The sequence below is a fragment of the Pipistrellus kuhlii genome, unplaced genomic scaffold, assembly GCF_014108245.1.
Source record: "Pipistrellus kuhlii isolate mPipKuh1 unplaced genomic scaffold, mPipKuh1.p scaffold_m20_p_2, whole genome shotgun sequence".
NCBI classification, from domain to species: Eukaryota; Metazoa; Chordata; class Mammalia; order Chiroptera; family Vespertilionidae; genus Pipistrellus; species Pipistrellus kuhlii.
The window spans coordinates 1,026,927-1,042,723 of NW_023425515.1; the positions used below are offsets into that span (position 1 = coordinate 1,026,927).

Below are 15,797 nucleotides of genomic sequence, written 5' to 3' on the forward strand. Positions count from 1 at the left end.
CTATTTTTGTTCTTTTTCTAACTAAAATGTTCATCCCATCCAATTTCCCAAATCTCTACCACAGATAAGTCACTATGGGCTATAGCCTGTCATTTCTTCCAAATTTGGGCTGTAATTATTATTTTTCATTATTTCCCTTCCTAAAATTAAAAGTATTTTAACCTATATTTAACTATCTTTTCATGAGATTTCCCATAGCCACAAGTAGCAGCCAACTTAAGAAACTAAAATTTTAAAAGTATAAAGTGACTATTTCTCTATGAACAGAAATAGATTTTGTTTAAAAAAAATGACACAAACCAACACCCCGCAAATCTACAGCCTAATGATTACATTATGAAGGATGTACAGGAATTTTAACCATAAGTGGTTTTATTTTTACTTTTAATTTCTCATTATGTTTCATGAGCCCATTTTAGCTTCCTAGTAAAGAAATCCCTATCCACTATATATTTATTTTTTCCTTTGGTGGAGAAGGGGGATAAAGAATTAAGACTATAAACGATGCTTTTTGTTAAAGTATCATTTTTATACAATTAGGTGCATTCTCATTCCATGTTCTTGAGTTTTAATCTTTATATACTAGAGGCTTGGTGCATGAAGGGAGAGGGGCGGATTCAGCCTGGCATGAACCCTCTCGCAGTCCGGGAGCTCTTGGGAGATGCCCTACTGATGGCTTATTCTCACTTCCCATGAGGAGTGGGCCTGAGCCATCAGTGGGACATCCTTTGCACTGCCATGGAGACGGGAGAGCTCCTGCCACTGCCACTGCACTCGCCTGCCATGATCCTGGCTTCTGGCTGAGTGGTGCTCCCCCTGTGGGAGCGCAGTGCTCTGCCCCCTGGTGGTCACTGTGCATCATAGCAACCAGTTGCTCTGCCATTCGGTTGATTTGCATATTAGCCTTTTATTATATAGGATAACATATCTACTATCTAAAACAAGATATACAAGGGTGGGCAAAAGTAGGTTTGCAGTTGTATCGTGACATTCTTTTGAGCTAACACAACTATTATAATAACCACAACTTGTATGCACAACCGGAAGCCTGCTTTTGCTCAGCTCTTTATTTCTGCTGCCCCAGTTTTCTCCTGACCCCTTTCTCATCACACCCTGCTTTCTGATTTCTGTCGCCAAAGGTTAGTTTTGCCCATTCACAGGCAAAATTTCCATAACTGGAACTCCATAGTATTTATTATTTTGTTTCTTTCACTTTACAAACATTGCTTTTGGAGTCTCGCTCATATCGTGTGTCTCAGGAGTTATTTATTTTTATTTTTTTATTTTTTAATATATTTTATTGATTTTTCACGGAGAGGAAGAGAGAGGGATAGAGAGTTAGAAACATCGATGAGAGAGAAACATCGATCAGCTGCCTCCTGCACAAGCCCCACCGGGGATGTGCCTGCAATCAATGTACATGCCCCTGACCGGAATCGAACCCAGGACCTTTCAGCCTGCAGACCAACGCTCTATCCACTGAGCCAAACCCGTTTTGGCATCAGGAGTTATTTTATTGTTTCTTAATATTTCATTGCATAGAAATACCGTAACACCTAGATTTGCCTGTTGATGGATGTTTGTTCTATTTCCAGTTTGGGATATTAAGGATAAGGCTACTGGTGACATTCTTTTTTTTAATACATTTTATTGGTTTTTTACAGAGAGGAAGGGAGAGGGATAGAGAGCCAGAAACGTCAATGAGAGAGAAACATGGACCAGCTGCTTCCTGCACACTCCCACTGGGGATGTGCCTGCAACCAATGCACATGCCCCTGACCAGAATCGAACCCGGGACCTTTCAGTCCACAGGCAGACCCTCTATCCACTGAGCCAAACCGGTTTCAGCTGGTGACATTCTTGTATAAATCTTTGAAATATATGTTTTCATTTTTGTGGGGTCACTAACCAGAAGTAGAATTATTGCCAAGTTTTAGGGAATATGTGTGTTTACCTTTGTAAGAAAACACTACACAGGATGCTAGTTTTATCATTTCACCTTCCTACAGCGAGAGGGCTTCAGTTGTGCGGGGCTTCGTTTGCTTAACTTGGAATCAGATCTCCGCTGTCCATACGTGGGGCTGTGTGTACAGTGTGTGAGCGGTGCTGGTGGGGCTGTGTGTACAGTGTGTAAACGGTGCTGGTGGGGCTGTGTGTACAGTGTGAGCGGTGCTGGTGGGGCTGTGTGTACAGTGTGTGTACAGTGTGTGAGCGGTGCTGGTGGGGCTGTGTGTACAGTGTGAGCGGTGCTGGTGGGGCTGTGTGTACAGTGTGTGTACAGTGTGTATACAGTGTGTGAGCGGTGCTGGTGGGGCTGTGTGTACAGTGTGTGTACAGTGTGTGAGCGGTGCTGGTGGGGCTGTGTGTACAGTGTGAGCGGTGCTGGTGGGGCTGTGTGTACAGTGTGTGAGCGGTGCTGGTGGGGCTGTGTGTACAGTGTGTGTACAGTGTGTGAGCGGTGCTGGTGGGGCTGTGTGTACAGTGTGTGTACAGTGTGTGAGCGGTGCTGGTGGGGCTGTGTGTACAGTGTGAACAGTGCTGGTGGGGCTGTGTGTACAGTGTGTGAGCGGTGCTGGTGGGGCTGTGTGTACAGTGTGTGAGCGGTGCTGGTGGGGCTGTGTGTACAGTGTGTGTACAGTGTGTGTACGGTGTGAGCGGTGCTGGTGGGGCTGTGTGTACAGTGTGAACGGTGCTGGTGGGGCTGTGTGTACAGTGTGTGTACAGTGTGTGAGCGGTGCTGGTGGGGCTGTGTGTACAGTGTGTGAGCGGTGCTGGTGGGGCTGTGTGTACAGTGTGTGTACAGTGTGTGTACAGTGTGTGTACAGTGTGTGAGCGGTGCTGTGGGGCTGAAGGATCTCTTCACTTCCCAGCGGGCAGCCCGCTCCGCCCCAGACTTCACAGTGCCCGGGTCCTGCCGGCTCCTGCCTCCCGGTCCTCGCTCCGCCCTCCCCAGGCCTGTTCACAGGCAGCTGTCAGACGTCAGTTCAGAGCTGGTGGAGCTCTCCTTGCCCGGACCTGTGGCAGGTGCTCACCTGCGTCTCCTAGGAAGAGCTTCAGTGCATATTCTAGAATGCACTGAATTCTGGTTTTCTGAGCCCTCAGCTCTCTGATGGATTTTTAAAAATCAGTGCTTGCCGAGGCTTACCCACCAGGCTGGTTTTTCTTTCAGAGTAAGAGCAGTGGTCTTCTGCAATTTCTACATTGTAACTAGAAGCCAACATCCAGTGATTTGATTGTTTGAAATTTTCTAACCACAGTGCATTTGAATAATTACATGTGAAAAAACATTAGAGGACTTAACTGTAAACCTGAAGAGTTTCAATGAAGGCCTCAGTCTGTAACATATTTAGCGTTTTTGAGATTAAGTAGACTTTTGCATATCCGATCAAACTTACAGAAAGCCTTTTTGTTTTTCTTCCGTGCAGGAGTATAAACCACCAGCAACCCGCAAACTCCACAACATTCTCGGCGTGGAAACGGGAGGGCCTGGCGGGCGGCGCGCTGGGGAGTCGGGTCATACGGTAGCTGACTACTTGAAGTTCAAAGACCTCATTTTAAGGATGCTGGATTATGACCCCAAAACGCGGATTCAACCCTACTACGCCCTGCAGCACAGTTTCTTCAAGAAAACAGCGGACGAGGGCACCAACACCAGTAACAGCGTGTCCACGAGCCCCGCCATGGAGCAGTCCCAGTCCTCGGGCACCACCTCAAGCACGTCGTCCAGCTCAGGTCTGTCCTCAGGCACAGGTGGGGCTTCCGCACGTTCTCTCTCTTATCTGGGGGGCGGGCGGGGGGCGGGGTCTGTTAACGTGTTCTCAGGCAGCTGTTCATGGGGCGGGGCGGGGAGGGGTCATCTCACCTAGCTAGTCATTCAGTTAGTAAGGTCAAACTTTAATGGTGTTTTAAATGGGAATGCTTTGTCCGCATGCTTACACTTCCCCTAGCAAAGCCTTCCTGATCTGTTGTAGTTCAGGGTTGATGTGCATGAACTGAATCAGGAATGCGGTGACTTCCTTTCAATGCAGATTTTGTGTGTGACACACTTAGTGCTAACGTTAGTTTTAGACGATAAACTCGAACAAAACTGCCTGTGTCCTCACCGTGGTTTGTGTTGCAATGCTTCAGGTGGGTCCTCGGGGACGAGCAACAGTGGGCGAGCCAGGTCGGACCCCACGCACCAGCATCGGCACAGCGGCGGGCACTTCTCAGCCGCCGTGCAGGCCATGGACTGTGAGACACACAGTCCCCAGGTGAGCTCGCCCCGCCCTGGTGCGCTCCTGCCCACGCGGCCTGGCCATCGGTGCCGAGTGCCCGTGGAGTGAAGGGCACGGTCTCAGGGTCACCGCTTCCCCCGTGCGGATTCTAGCTGAAGAGGCACGTCCGTGCAATCCCCTGGTTATAGAGAGCTAACGTTTACGGTGCACACCAGCCACTGCTGAAAAGGTCTCTTGTTTTATTGTTGTTGACTGCACTCTACCCCAGGTGTGATTTTTATTTGAAACACTTTTGAAAGGAACTTCTCTTTGTTTTTTTAATATATTGTTATTGATCCCAGAGAGGGGGAGAGAGAGAAACGTCAATAAGAGAGAAGCATTGATGGGCTGCCTCCTGCACACCCCACACTGGGCATGGAGCCCGCAACCCGGCCTGTGCCCTGACCGGGAATTGAACCGTGACCTCCTGGTTCCGAGGTGGACGCTCGGCCCCTGAGCCGCCGTTGGTGCGCCCACTGTAGTCCCTCAGCGCCGGTAGTCCTGGGTTCTGATCAGTTTGTAGTTTGATTTCAGCTCCACATTGTTTTGTATTCTTCGGGGGGGGTTTGCTTTTTTTTTTTTTTTTTTCCTTTTTTTTTCTTTTTCCCCTTTTTGGTTTTTAAACCTGTTGAAGAGAAACTCATTTAAGTAATAACTTTTTTTAAAAGTTGAGGTGAAGCATGTGGTGGTGGTAACATTGCTTTGTAAAATAGTTGATTCCCTGCGCACCGCTGTGTGGTACTTGGGAATGAGGGCTCAGTGTGCCATGGGAGTGCAGTGGCACTGCGGGGCGGCTTCCCTCCCCATCCTGTGCCTGGGCTCCGGACGCCTGGGGAGACCTCGCGCATCAGAGACGCAGTGGCTACTGTTCTTAGCACCGGCCTGCCTCTGCTGGGCCTCAGATCCTCTCTTACGTAGCTTTTGAATAGCTGATATACTCATATGGTTAAAATAAGTAATATAAAGGGGGATTCAATGAAGTCGTCCCTTTTATGTCCTATAGACATCCAATTTCTAATTTATGTTATTAGTTGGGATATTTTTTGACATGCAAACATAAAGTATATATGCATTTTCACCTAATTTTTGTATATTGTATACAGTTTCACATTTTTTAACACATTTTACATATTTGTTTAATATATTTTTAGAGATATTTTAGATAGCTTTTTCTTTAGAAAAAAATAGTCACACAGTATCTTTTTGCTTAGATATTCCATAAGTCACCCCTGCAGTCCTCTGTTAATGGACAGTTAGCTTGTCAGCTTTTTTTTTTTTTACCACTACCAGTTATGCTGTAATAAATAACCTACACATGTCCTCCCGCACATGCGCAGTTTGTGATAGCAGTTCCTGGTTGTGAGGTTGCTGGGTCAGAGGCGTGTGTTTTGATGTGACAGCTGTTGCCAAATCGCCCTCTCTAGGTTTGCCATGAACAGAGTTTGGAAAAGCAGCCAGTGTGATTACCTTTGGGTCACTGTGAAATGGAAAATGCTAGTGAAGAATAGTTTTATTTTGCTTATTTTTTCTTATGAGTTAATTTTAGTAGCTTCATGGTTTATGAACCATTAGTGTTTTCTGAGGACTTTCTGCCTCTTTTTCTAGTGGATTGTTTTCAATTGTATTTTTGAATTTTGGTTCTCCGACCACTTTGTTGAGTGAATACTTAATGGTCTGTGCCAGCTGCTGGGGTAGAGACAGGCTTGGCCTTCCTGGAGCTTATAGTGAGACAGTAAATAAACGACGCTGTCCCGAGGAATAAGAAGGGCAGGCACCATTGGCTGTGTAAACAGAGAAGGCAGGTAATGTAATAGAAAGTGGCCCTTTGTTGGGTGGGATGTATCAGTTCAACTAGGCAAATGGCTAGCATAGCCCCAATACATGATAGCTCAGAATATGCAGTTTCTCTTTTATGTCTCAGTCTGGAGTAGGTATTCAGCTTAGGGACATGGCTCTCTCCTCATGTCCCGGCTCCTCCATTCCCTAAGGCCTAGTGGCTTGTTGCAGTCAGCGGGCGGAAGGCCTGGGGAGGAATGGTGTGGCCCTGTGTGGCCGTGACAGAGAAGCTTTTACTTATTTTCCGTTAGCTAAAGTGGAGGCACACGGCCATTCCTACATGCAGCGCAGTCGTGCGCTCAAGAAGAGAGGAGCTCCTTTGTGGACAGCCAGCAGTCTCTGCCCCGGGAGTGGGCATTAGCCAGGGGGATCAGGGAAGACTCTGGAACTGAAATGATGATAAAGAAGCATCCAAGCAGAAGGTGGAAATCAGAGCATCCTAGGCAGAAGGAACAGGAAGCACAGGTGCCCTGTGGCATTTGAAAGACCTTACCCAGGAGGAAGAACAGAGGGAGACCCTGTGCGTTAGAACCTGACAGCAGGAGTGAGGATGGCTAGAGGGGAAGGCATTGGCCCGATCTGTGCAGACCATGGGATGGCTTTAGATTATCCTGTGAGTTTCTGAGTGCCATGAGAAGTCACTAAAAGATTTTAAATGTGAAGTGATTGGGTTCGGGCTTTATGTTAACTGCATTTTTCTTTGACTCTTCTGGCCCCTTCACCACCCCACCTCCACCCCCAACCCCGCCTCTGGCAACCACCAGTCTGTTTTCTATATATGTGAATAGGAGGGGTTTTGGTGTGTGTGTTTTCTTTCTTTTTTTTTAAGATTCCACATACAAGAGAGATTATGTAGTATTTATCTTTCTTTGCCTGGCTTATTTCACTAGGCAGAATACTGTTTAGGTCCATCCAGGCACTTGCAAAAAGCAAAACCTCATTTTTAATGGCTAAATACTATTCCATTTTACATATACCACAATTTCTTTATCCATGCATCCATTAATGGACACTTAGCTTGTTTCTGTAACTTGGTTATTGCAAATAATGCTATAATGAACATGGGAATCTTTTTGAATTAGTGCTTTTGTTTTCTTTGCATAAATACCCACAAGTGGGATTGCTGAATCATAAGGTGGTTCTATTTTTATTATTTTATTTTTATTTCTTAAAGAAAAGAATAGTTTATTGACATTAGGGGGAGAGAGGAAGGGAGAGGGGCAGAGAGAGAGAGAGAAACATCAGTTGGCTGCCTCCTGCATGCCCCTAACTGGAGATTGAGTCCACAACCCAGGCACATGCCCCAGCTGGGACTCGAACCGGCAACCTTCCAGTGCACAGGAAGATACCCACCCAACGGAGCCACACTGGCCAGGGCGGTAGTTCTCTTTTTAGTTTTTTAGGAACTTCTGTACTGTCTTTCATAGCAGCTGCACCAATCTACATTCTTAGGAACAGTGCACGAGGGCTCTCTTCTCCACATTCTCGTCGTCAGCTGTGTTGTGTTTTGTTTTGAAATAATAGTCACACTGTTATTTGTGTGAAGCGATATCTCCGGTGGTTTCGATTATAATTTCTTTCATGATTAATGATGGTGAGCATCTTTTCAGTTAACTATTGGCTGTTTGTATATCCTCTTTGGAAAAATGTCAATTCACATCTTCCACCTGTTCCCCCCCCCCCCCCCCCAATCAGATTGGTGTGGATTTTTGTTTGTCATTTTACTATTAAGTTGTGAGATTTTTATTTGTTTATTTTCTAACATATTTTAGATATTAACTCCTATCAGATATATGATGTGCAAATATTTTCTCCTGATTGGTAGGTTTTGTTTCATTTTGTTGATGGCTTCCTTTGCTGTGCCGAGACTTTCAGTTTGATGTAGGTCCGCTTGTTTATTTTTCTCTCTTTGCTTGTACTTTGGTGTCAATTAAAGAAATCATCGCAAGACCTATGTCAGTTGCTCTGCCCGTTTTCTTCGGGACCAGCTATGGTTTCAGTCTTTTGTTAAGTCTTCGTCGCTCTGAGTTAGTTTTTGTATGTGATGTCAGTAGTGGTCGAAGTCATTCTTTTACACGTGGCTGTCCAGTGTTCCTAGCACCATTTATTGGAGACCCTGTCCTTTTCTCAGGGTTGATTCTGGGCTTCTTTGTCATAGATAATTGATCATATATGCAGGGGTTTATATCTAGGCTCTCTGTTTCATTGAACTGTGTGCCTGTTTTTATTGCCATTATCATACTGTTTTAATTACTATATTTTTGTAATTTAGTTTGAAATCAAGGAGTATAATGCTTATTTAAAAAAAATTTTTAAATATATTTTATTGATTTTTTACAGAGAGGAGGAGAGAGGGATAGAGAGCTAGAAACGTCGATGAGAGAGAAACATCAACCAGCTGCCTCTTGCACACCCCTTACTGGGGATGTGCCCGCAACCAATGTACATGCCCTTGACCGGAATCGAACCCAGGACTTTTCAGTCCGCAGACCAATGCTCTACCACTGAGCCAAACCGGTTTCGGCTTATTTTAAAATTTTTTTATTGATTGATTTTAGAGAGAGGAGAAACATTGATTTGTTGTTCTACTTATTTATGCATTCATGGTCAGTTACAACTTGTACGTACTCTAAATGGGGATCGAACCTGTAATGTTGGCATAGTGGGACAACATTCTAAGCTACTGAACTAATTGGCCTGGGCTATTTTATTCTTTTAGATGCAGTTATAAATAGGATTATTTTCTTTATTCTTCTGATAATTCATTATTAGTGTATAGAAATGCAATAGATTTTTGTGTATTGATTTTGTTCATCCTAACTGAATTTGTTTAGTCTATCAGTTTTTTATGCCTAGAATTTTATGTATATGTCATTTGCAAATAGTGATAGTTTTGTACTATCCTTTTCAATTTGAATGCCTTTTATTTCTTTTACTTGCCTAATTTGGATTTGTGTTTCTAAAAAGATTCTTTTGGCTTTTTGGAGGATAAATTGGAAGAAGGCAAGGATGGAAGGTGGAAGTTGATTGAGGAGGCTGTTGTATAATTTTTAGGCAAGAGATGGCAGTGGCCTGGGATGGAGAGGAAGAAAGTTTCCAGGTGTGGGATCTAGTCTGAAGATACTGTTAATAGTATTGCTGTTGGTTTGGATGGAGGAATGGCTGAGCGGTGAATGGACAGCAGTGCTTATACTGGAACAGAGGATGGAGAGAAGGGCCTTAGGAGGAAAGTAAAGAATTCCTTTCGGACTTCCTCAAATATTTACTTAGCTGTCTCTTTCCAGAAAAGAATTTATTTGTCCTTGGCATAGAAGGTACTTCCAAGGGAAAAGAGTGGCCTGTGAAACACATGAATCTATTTATGGATATAACTTGCTAAAAATTGTAGCTTTCATAATTAAATACTTTGTTCTCTTGAACATGTTTGGGATTTTGCATTATAGAACTAACTTAAGTTTCAAAACCTTCCTGTCGATGTAAATGCTAGTGCTGTAGCTTTTGACTGAAGATTAAAACTCTGAAAAGTACTCCGCCTAAACCCAAACATCCGTTCTTCCAGGTGCGTCAGCAGTTCCCTGCTCCTCTCGGCTGGTCAGGCACTGAAGCTCCTACACAGGTCACTGTCGAAACTCATCCTGTTCAAGAAACGACCTTTCATGTAGCCCCTCAACAGAATGCATTGCATCATCACCATGGAAACAGTTCCCATCACCACCACCACCACCACCACCACCACCACCACCATGGACAACAAGCCTTGGGTAACCGGACCAGGCCAAGGGTCTACAATTCTCCAACGAATAGCTCCTCTACCCAGGATTCTATGGAGGTTGGCCATAGTCACCACTCCATGACATCTCTGTCTTCCTCAACTACTTCTTCCTCCACCTCTTCCTCCTCTACTGGTAACCAAGGCAACCAGGCCTACCAGAACCGCCCAGTGGCTGCTAATACCTTGGACTTTGGACAGAATGGAGCTATGGACGTTAATTTAACCGTCTACTCCAATCCCCGCCAAGAGACTGGCATAGCTGGACATCCAACATACCAATTTTCCGCTAACACAGGTCCTGCACATTACATGACTGAGGGACCTCTGACAATGAGGCAGGGGGCCGACAGAGAAGAGTCCCCCATGACAGGAGTTTGTGTGCAACAGAGTCCTGTAGCTAGCTCGTGACTAAATTGAAACTTGAGTTTGTTTCTTGTGTGTTTTTATAGAAGTGGTGTTTTTTTCCAAAAAAACAAAAACAAAAAAAAACAAAGTGCAAAGCTGCTTGAATCAGAAGGAGATTAACACACTGAACCGCTACGAGAGGGCAAAGCTGACTTTTTTTTAACTTGAAAAGATTGCAAAGGGACAGTGAAGTTTTTAAAGGAGCCATGTCCAAACCCACCTTCGTGGACAGCTCCGAGGTGTCCTCTTTTTGCCTCCCCCACTTCACCTTGCCCATCCCAGTCGTAGTGGGTTTTTTTGTCTTTCTATTCCACAGAAGTTCATGTTCAGATGTTGGTCTTGGTCATTTGCCAACTAATTTTAAAATAAAAAGGCACTGCACCTAATTTGCATAAAGGGCCCCACGAGGGTGTTTTTTCCCGTTTTGTTTTGTTTTGTTTTTGTTTTGTTGTGGGTGGGGGGTGGGTTGTTCAGTCCTCTAAACACACGTGGGCACGGAGATGCAGTTCTGTCAGGAAGAGGGAGCTCCAGCTCACACACCACCTGCAGCGCGGAGGGACGGTGGTCCGGAGTGTCAGGCACAGTGAGCATGCTACGTGGCGGGGATCAGCGCGCTCCTGTCTGAACCTACTGAGGAGCAAAGCAGCAATTACATGGGATCCTGTGGGTCTCCCGTGGGAGAGGCCGCAGTGAGAGGAGCGAACGTGACTGGTCTCCCAACCAAGGTGCACTGAGAAGCAATCAACGGGTCAGTCGCGGCCAGTCCTGGGGAGGTCTGAGTGGTGGTCTTTGGGATAACCTTTGGCCTTATGGATTTGGACTCGAAACGAGAAGAGCCTACCATTTCAGATGCAATCACTTTGGACATGCTTTCGCAGACAGTCCTTAATGCTGAAAACACACAGAATGGGTAATTCAAGAGGCCTTTCTTTTAAACAGACTTTTGTGACCCACTAATTGTAAGGTATTGCAAGGTCACTTTGCGTGTGTCATAAAGCTGACTTCCTTATTGGTTGAAGGTCACAGAGGTAGTGGTTTGCTTTGATGGAAATAGCTACAGCTGTGTCCCTTCCTGCTTTTTACTTTTCTTTTGCTTTTTCTTGGCACGTGGTATCTCCACCATTTCTTCTGCACAAAGATGTCTTCTGTTCATCCTGAACATTTTTTAAAAAATGCAGAATTTTATGTGACTGCTTTTTTGCCTCACAATTATGCTGTGAATTTTACAAAAATTTATTTTCTTTTTTGATAATTTATTGTACCAAAGCTGTTTTTATAGCACATAGATGTCTGTAACCAATAATGTAGCAGTTCTGCACTTTGACACAAGGTGTAACTAGACCATTTTTAAATGTCAGTTGAAAATTATGGCTGTACTATTGCTTAAACAAAACTGGAACTGTTGAACCCATAGCCAATACATTTACTGCAATCTGTGTACTGAACATAATAGATTGACATCTAATTCAAGACTACAACACCTGTTACATTCTAACGTGTTCAGGCTTCTGAAGGGAGAGGGACACTGGATCCAGAAGCGGTGGAGCCAGCAGTTGATTCTTGTATTCCTGATTAACCTACACGTAAGCTGAAAGCAAGCCCTGGGTGGCACCAACAGGTCCCGAGTGAGCACGAGCAGAGCGAGGCCCCGCACCTGGCCCAGTGCGAGCGGCTGGCGTGGGCAGGGCCTGGGCTCGGGGTGACGCTGCCTTAACGTGGCGCAGGCTGGCAGTTGCTAGATTTGTGTTCCCATTTTAAATTGACCAGTGGTAGTGTGTCACACCTTTGAGCGGGTGACTGGGGAGAATGAAGATGAGTCACTTACTGTCCGGGATCAAAAGAAGCCTAGGAGAGAAGCAGTAATCTACCTCTGCCGATAACCCTGTTCAAACAACTCAGCAGAACACCAGTCACTTCTTATTGGTCAATCCCGTGGGGCTGCCTAGGCCAACGCTTTCTGAGCACACGCAGGTTTCATGTGTAAACGTGCTGAGAGAAAGGCTGAGAACTATGTGACTGTGAATGGAAACGTGGAGATAATCCGTTTCTGTACACCACACAAAATTCTTTTTGTTGTTAATCAGGAAATCCATATTTATTTTGTAATTAAATGTCAAGCCTGTGGATGATTTTTGAACTTGGTAGTTCATAAAGGTTTACAGTGAATAAAAGGATATCATCTTGAGTATAGCAATATCAAAAGGAACTCAGTAGTTACTGCTGTTTAGGAATATAAGGTGGTGATACCATATGGGTCAGGTCATTTTTTTCTGTGCTGGTTGCCACATCTTAAAAAAGCACCAAAAAACGAAAGTAGTTTTTAAACCGCTACTCACATAAAGGAAGTCATACAACCCAGTGCTTCTGCACACTGTGTTATGTTACAGTCCAGTTTTGTGTGCTTTTCTACACGGTTTGGTTACAGGACTTCTGTGCATTGTAAACATAAACAGCATGGAAAAGGTTAAATACCTGTGTGCAGATTGTAAGATCTGGTCCGGACTTGCTGTGTATATTGTAACGTTAAATGAAAAGAATCCCCTTTGTATTATAGTCATGCGGTCTTATGTATGATAAACAGTTGAATAATTTGTCCTCAGACTCTTTACTATGCTTTTTAAAAATTAATTTCAGAGCAATGTGAACACAGTAAAAACCTTCCTATGCAATTTACCTGGCGCAGGTAATGGTCTGGTCGGTACACTGAGCATCAGGTTAGTCACATGTAAAAGGAAAATAGTTACATAGACTCAGGCTTCAAAACTCTCAGAAGAATTGAAGGTTTAACGGATCATTTTCATTTTTTAAGTCGGCTTTCTACAGGATCGGTGACGTGATTTCCGGCCTCTCGGGCGCACGGTGCCGACAGACCCGTGTTGGGATGGATGTGAGGGGAAGCGATGTCTCACAGGCTGTGACCTGCTTGAAGCCGTAGGGACACACGTCCTGTCTGTCCTCCTCCCCGTCCCTCTTCTAAGCATGTCGTGAGCTTCATGGGCAGAGTGCTGGAATTCTGCTCCAGTGAATTAATTTCTCACCTAGTGCCTTCTCCTCCTGTAAGTTACCCTGCTAAGTATCTATTAAGGTGGCTTTCAGAAGGCAAACACTCAAAAAGGGTCACTCTGTGAGCTTGAGGTTGGCTGCATACAACGCTTACTCTGACCACTTGTAAGCAGAAACTCCCTTTAGCTTTTTCCTAGGGTCTGAGCATTTTACCCGGGTCAGTGGCACATGGTTCTCCACCAGCCTAGGCTTGCTTTTATTGAACGAGTTTAGACTGTGAGTACAGGTCATTGAGGCTGCAGCCATTCTGTAAGCCACAGGGTGACCTTGGGTTTGCCACTGGGCCCTCTTCTCTGGGACGCGTGTATTAAACTTGCTGTCACCAGCGGTATAAGGAAATGGCAGTGTTCACAGGTGAGATGGCAAATGCCAGATATCTCCTAGGTTCGTGGCCCGGCTCCCCAGGCCTGCCCCTGTCACTCTGAGAATACAGGTTCAGTCCTCACTGGCATTCATTTGTGAAGCGGTTCATTTTAGATACAGAACTCGCTCTCGGTGCCAGCAATGGGGAAAGTGAATTGTAGAGGTTAGGATTGGGTGAAGCTGACTGGGGTACTGAGACCACATTCAGATTTCTTAGAACCCTGCTGGGAAGATTGCAGAAGTCCTTGTTCCCCAGCCACATTCCCCCCAGGCGTGTTTCCTAGGGAACATGAGGGAACACACGCCTCAAGGAAGTGTTAGCACAAAGAACAAGGAGAACCCTAAGACACGCTTACCTCCTCGGTCATCCCTCTTGGTGCATCGTGTCCCTGTCAGGGCGTCCATGGGGCTCCGGGTACGGCACCGGCTGCCCCGCACTGGCCACGTGTCGGGCCGCTGGGCTAACGCACCATGTGTTTCTGTGGCCACGGCAGGAGGTAAGTGGCTGCTGGGGTGTGTGTGTCTTTCTCTCCGGCGTCCTGCACAGCCAAGCCCCAGACGGCAGCTGCCGTGGCAGGAACCGGTGAAGAACCACCGTGTGTGGGCATCAGAGCTGTTTGGGATAATATTCACCTGAACTGGAGAGCACAGGTATTTGTCATTGTTAATTTCTTCCAATTTCTTACCTTAGATTTTCTTCAAACACATAAATACCTAACAACTGGGGATCGGGAGCCCCACAGGTTACAGCACACAGCTAGCTTCTCCAGCTCCTGGGTGGTTACCCCAAAACTGGCTTTCCCCAATTTCCCATCCTGAGGCCAGGTCCGTTAAGGTGGAGTCTGGCTGGAGGGGCTCGGCGAGCATCGTCCTGTGCAGAGAGGTTGCTGGTTTGGTTCCCACTTGGGGATCACATCTGGGCTTCGGGTTCTTGCTCTCGGCGTGTCCTCGGTGAGGACTTGGGGAAGGCGGTAGAGAGGGGTGGGGATCGCACGTGAGGCTGTCAGGCCGGCATGCGTGCTTCCTGCTGCTTCAGAGCAGTGAGGGGGCCGCGATGCTCCGAGGGCTCGCCTTCCGGTACTGCCATCGGGCGCCACCGCCTTCCCGGGATGCACCAGGCCTTTGCTGCGGGAGGAGGAAGTGGTGCCCATGGAGCTGCGGGGCCGGGGCCGGTGGGACGCTGTCTGCCAGCAGGACGAGGCCCCTCCGGGATGAAGCGCCTCCGGATGCTGCGCCTGCAGCCAGCCCGCCCAGGAGGCCGAGGAGGTGTGGCCACCTGAGGTCTGAGCATTTCTAAGTGCTTCCTGCAGCCTCTGTGTAATGATTACAACTCACAGCTTCGATGGCGTCACACACGTTATAAAACAGCCTCCGAGAGAGGAGAGAGCACCAGGTGCCAGCACGTGAGGCTCCCCGTCTCCTTCCTTCCCGTCCTCTTGGGAAATGTGTGGATGAGCCGCCTGCCGGGAGCTCTGTCCCCGAGTGCCCTCCGGGCGGCCTGGTGTGAGCAGCTGTCCTGTCGGCGGAGCCTGCGCTGCGGTGGCTGCGTCTCCGGCTCCAGCATCGGGCTCAGAGCCTTCCTCTCATCCTGGCAGCCCCCCTCGTCTTTCCCTCCCGGAGGAGGGCCTGGTGCCCACGCCGGGGTTTACAGCTCACAGGCCAGGCGTGAGGACTGGCAGGACGGGGCGTGGTGCAGGGGGAGAGCCGGGGGCGGTGAGCACTGTGTGTGGAGGAGGAAACGGACTGCTCCGAGGTCACTTCTTCCGGGGTCCCCCTGGGTGCTGACATTGGACTTGGCTTTGCCGTGCACATGCCCATGTCTGCATTAGAACTCCGTGTGCTGTCCTTCCTTTGCTTGGATGTGATGCGTGGCATGTGAATGTTCTAGAAAGGATGGTTTTCAGGGGCTGTTGGAGGAGGAGCCTGTCTGACAGCACTGCCCTGGACCTGGGCGTCGTCCTGCTCGTCGAGGCCGTCTTGGCGGTGGCAGTGTGCTAGCCGGGGCTGGGGCTGTTTAAAGGGACAGCAGGTTCCCAGGGAGCCCTGCTCCCAGTTTGACAGCGGTGAGTGCTAGGGACTCACAGGGCCTGAGTGGGGATGCC

At 47.0% G+C, this 15,797-nt stretch overlaps 1 protein-coding gene across 9 annotated transcripts in view; it reads left to right on the forward strand.

The window, feature by feature from the left end:
- The window catches only part of DYRK1A (dual specificity tyrosine phosphorylation regulated kinase 1A), a 125,733-nt gene extending 112,870 nt beyond the window's left edge, over window positions 1-12,863 (forward strand). For 6 of the 9 annotated variants that reach the window (XM_045585232.1, XM_045585230.1, XM_045585233.1 and 3 more), the window contains 3 exons: window positions 3,426-3,750; window positions 4,129-4,253; window positions 9,652-12,863. In XM_045585232.1, coding sequence (XP_045441188.1) covers window positions 3,426-3,750; window positions 4,129-4,253; window positions 9,652-10,272 — 1,071 coding nt within the window. In that variant the 3' untranslated portion in view covers window positions 10,273-12,863. Of the gene's footprint in view, window positions 1-3,425; window positions 3,751-4,128; window positions 4,255-4,873; window positions 4,905-9,651 lie in introns of all 9 variants that reach the window. The other 3 variants (XM_036448546.2, XM_036448547.2, XM_045585236.1) reach the window with 2 other exon arrangements.
- Window positions 12,864-15,797: the final 2,934 nt, after the last annotated feature.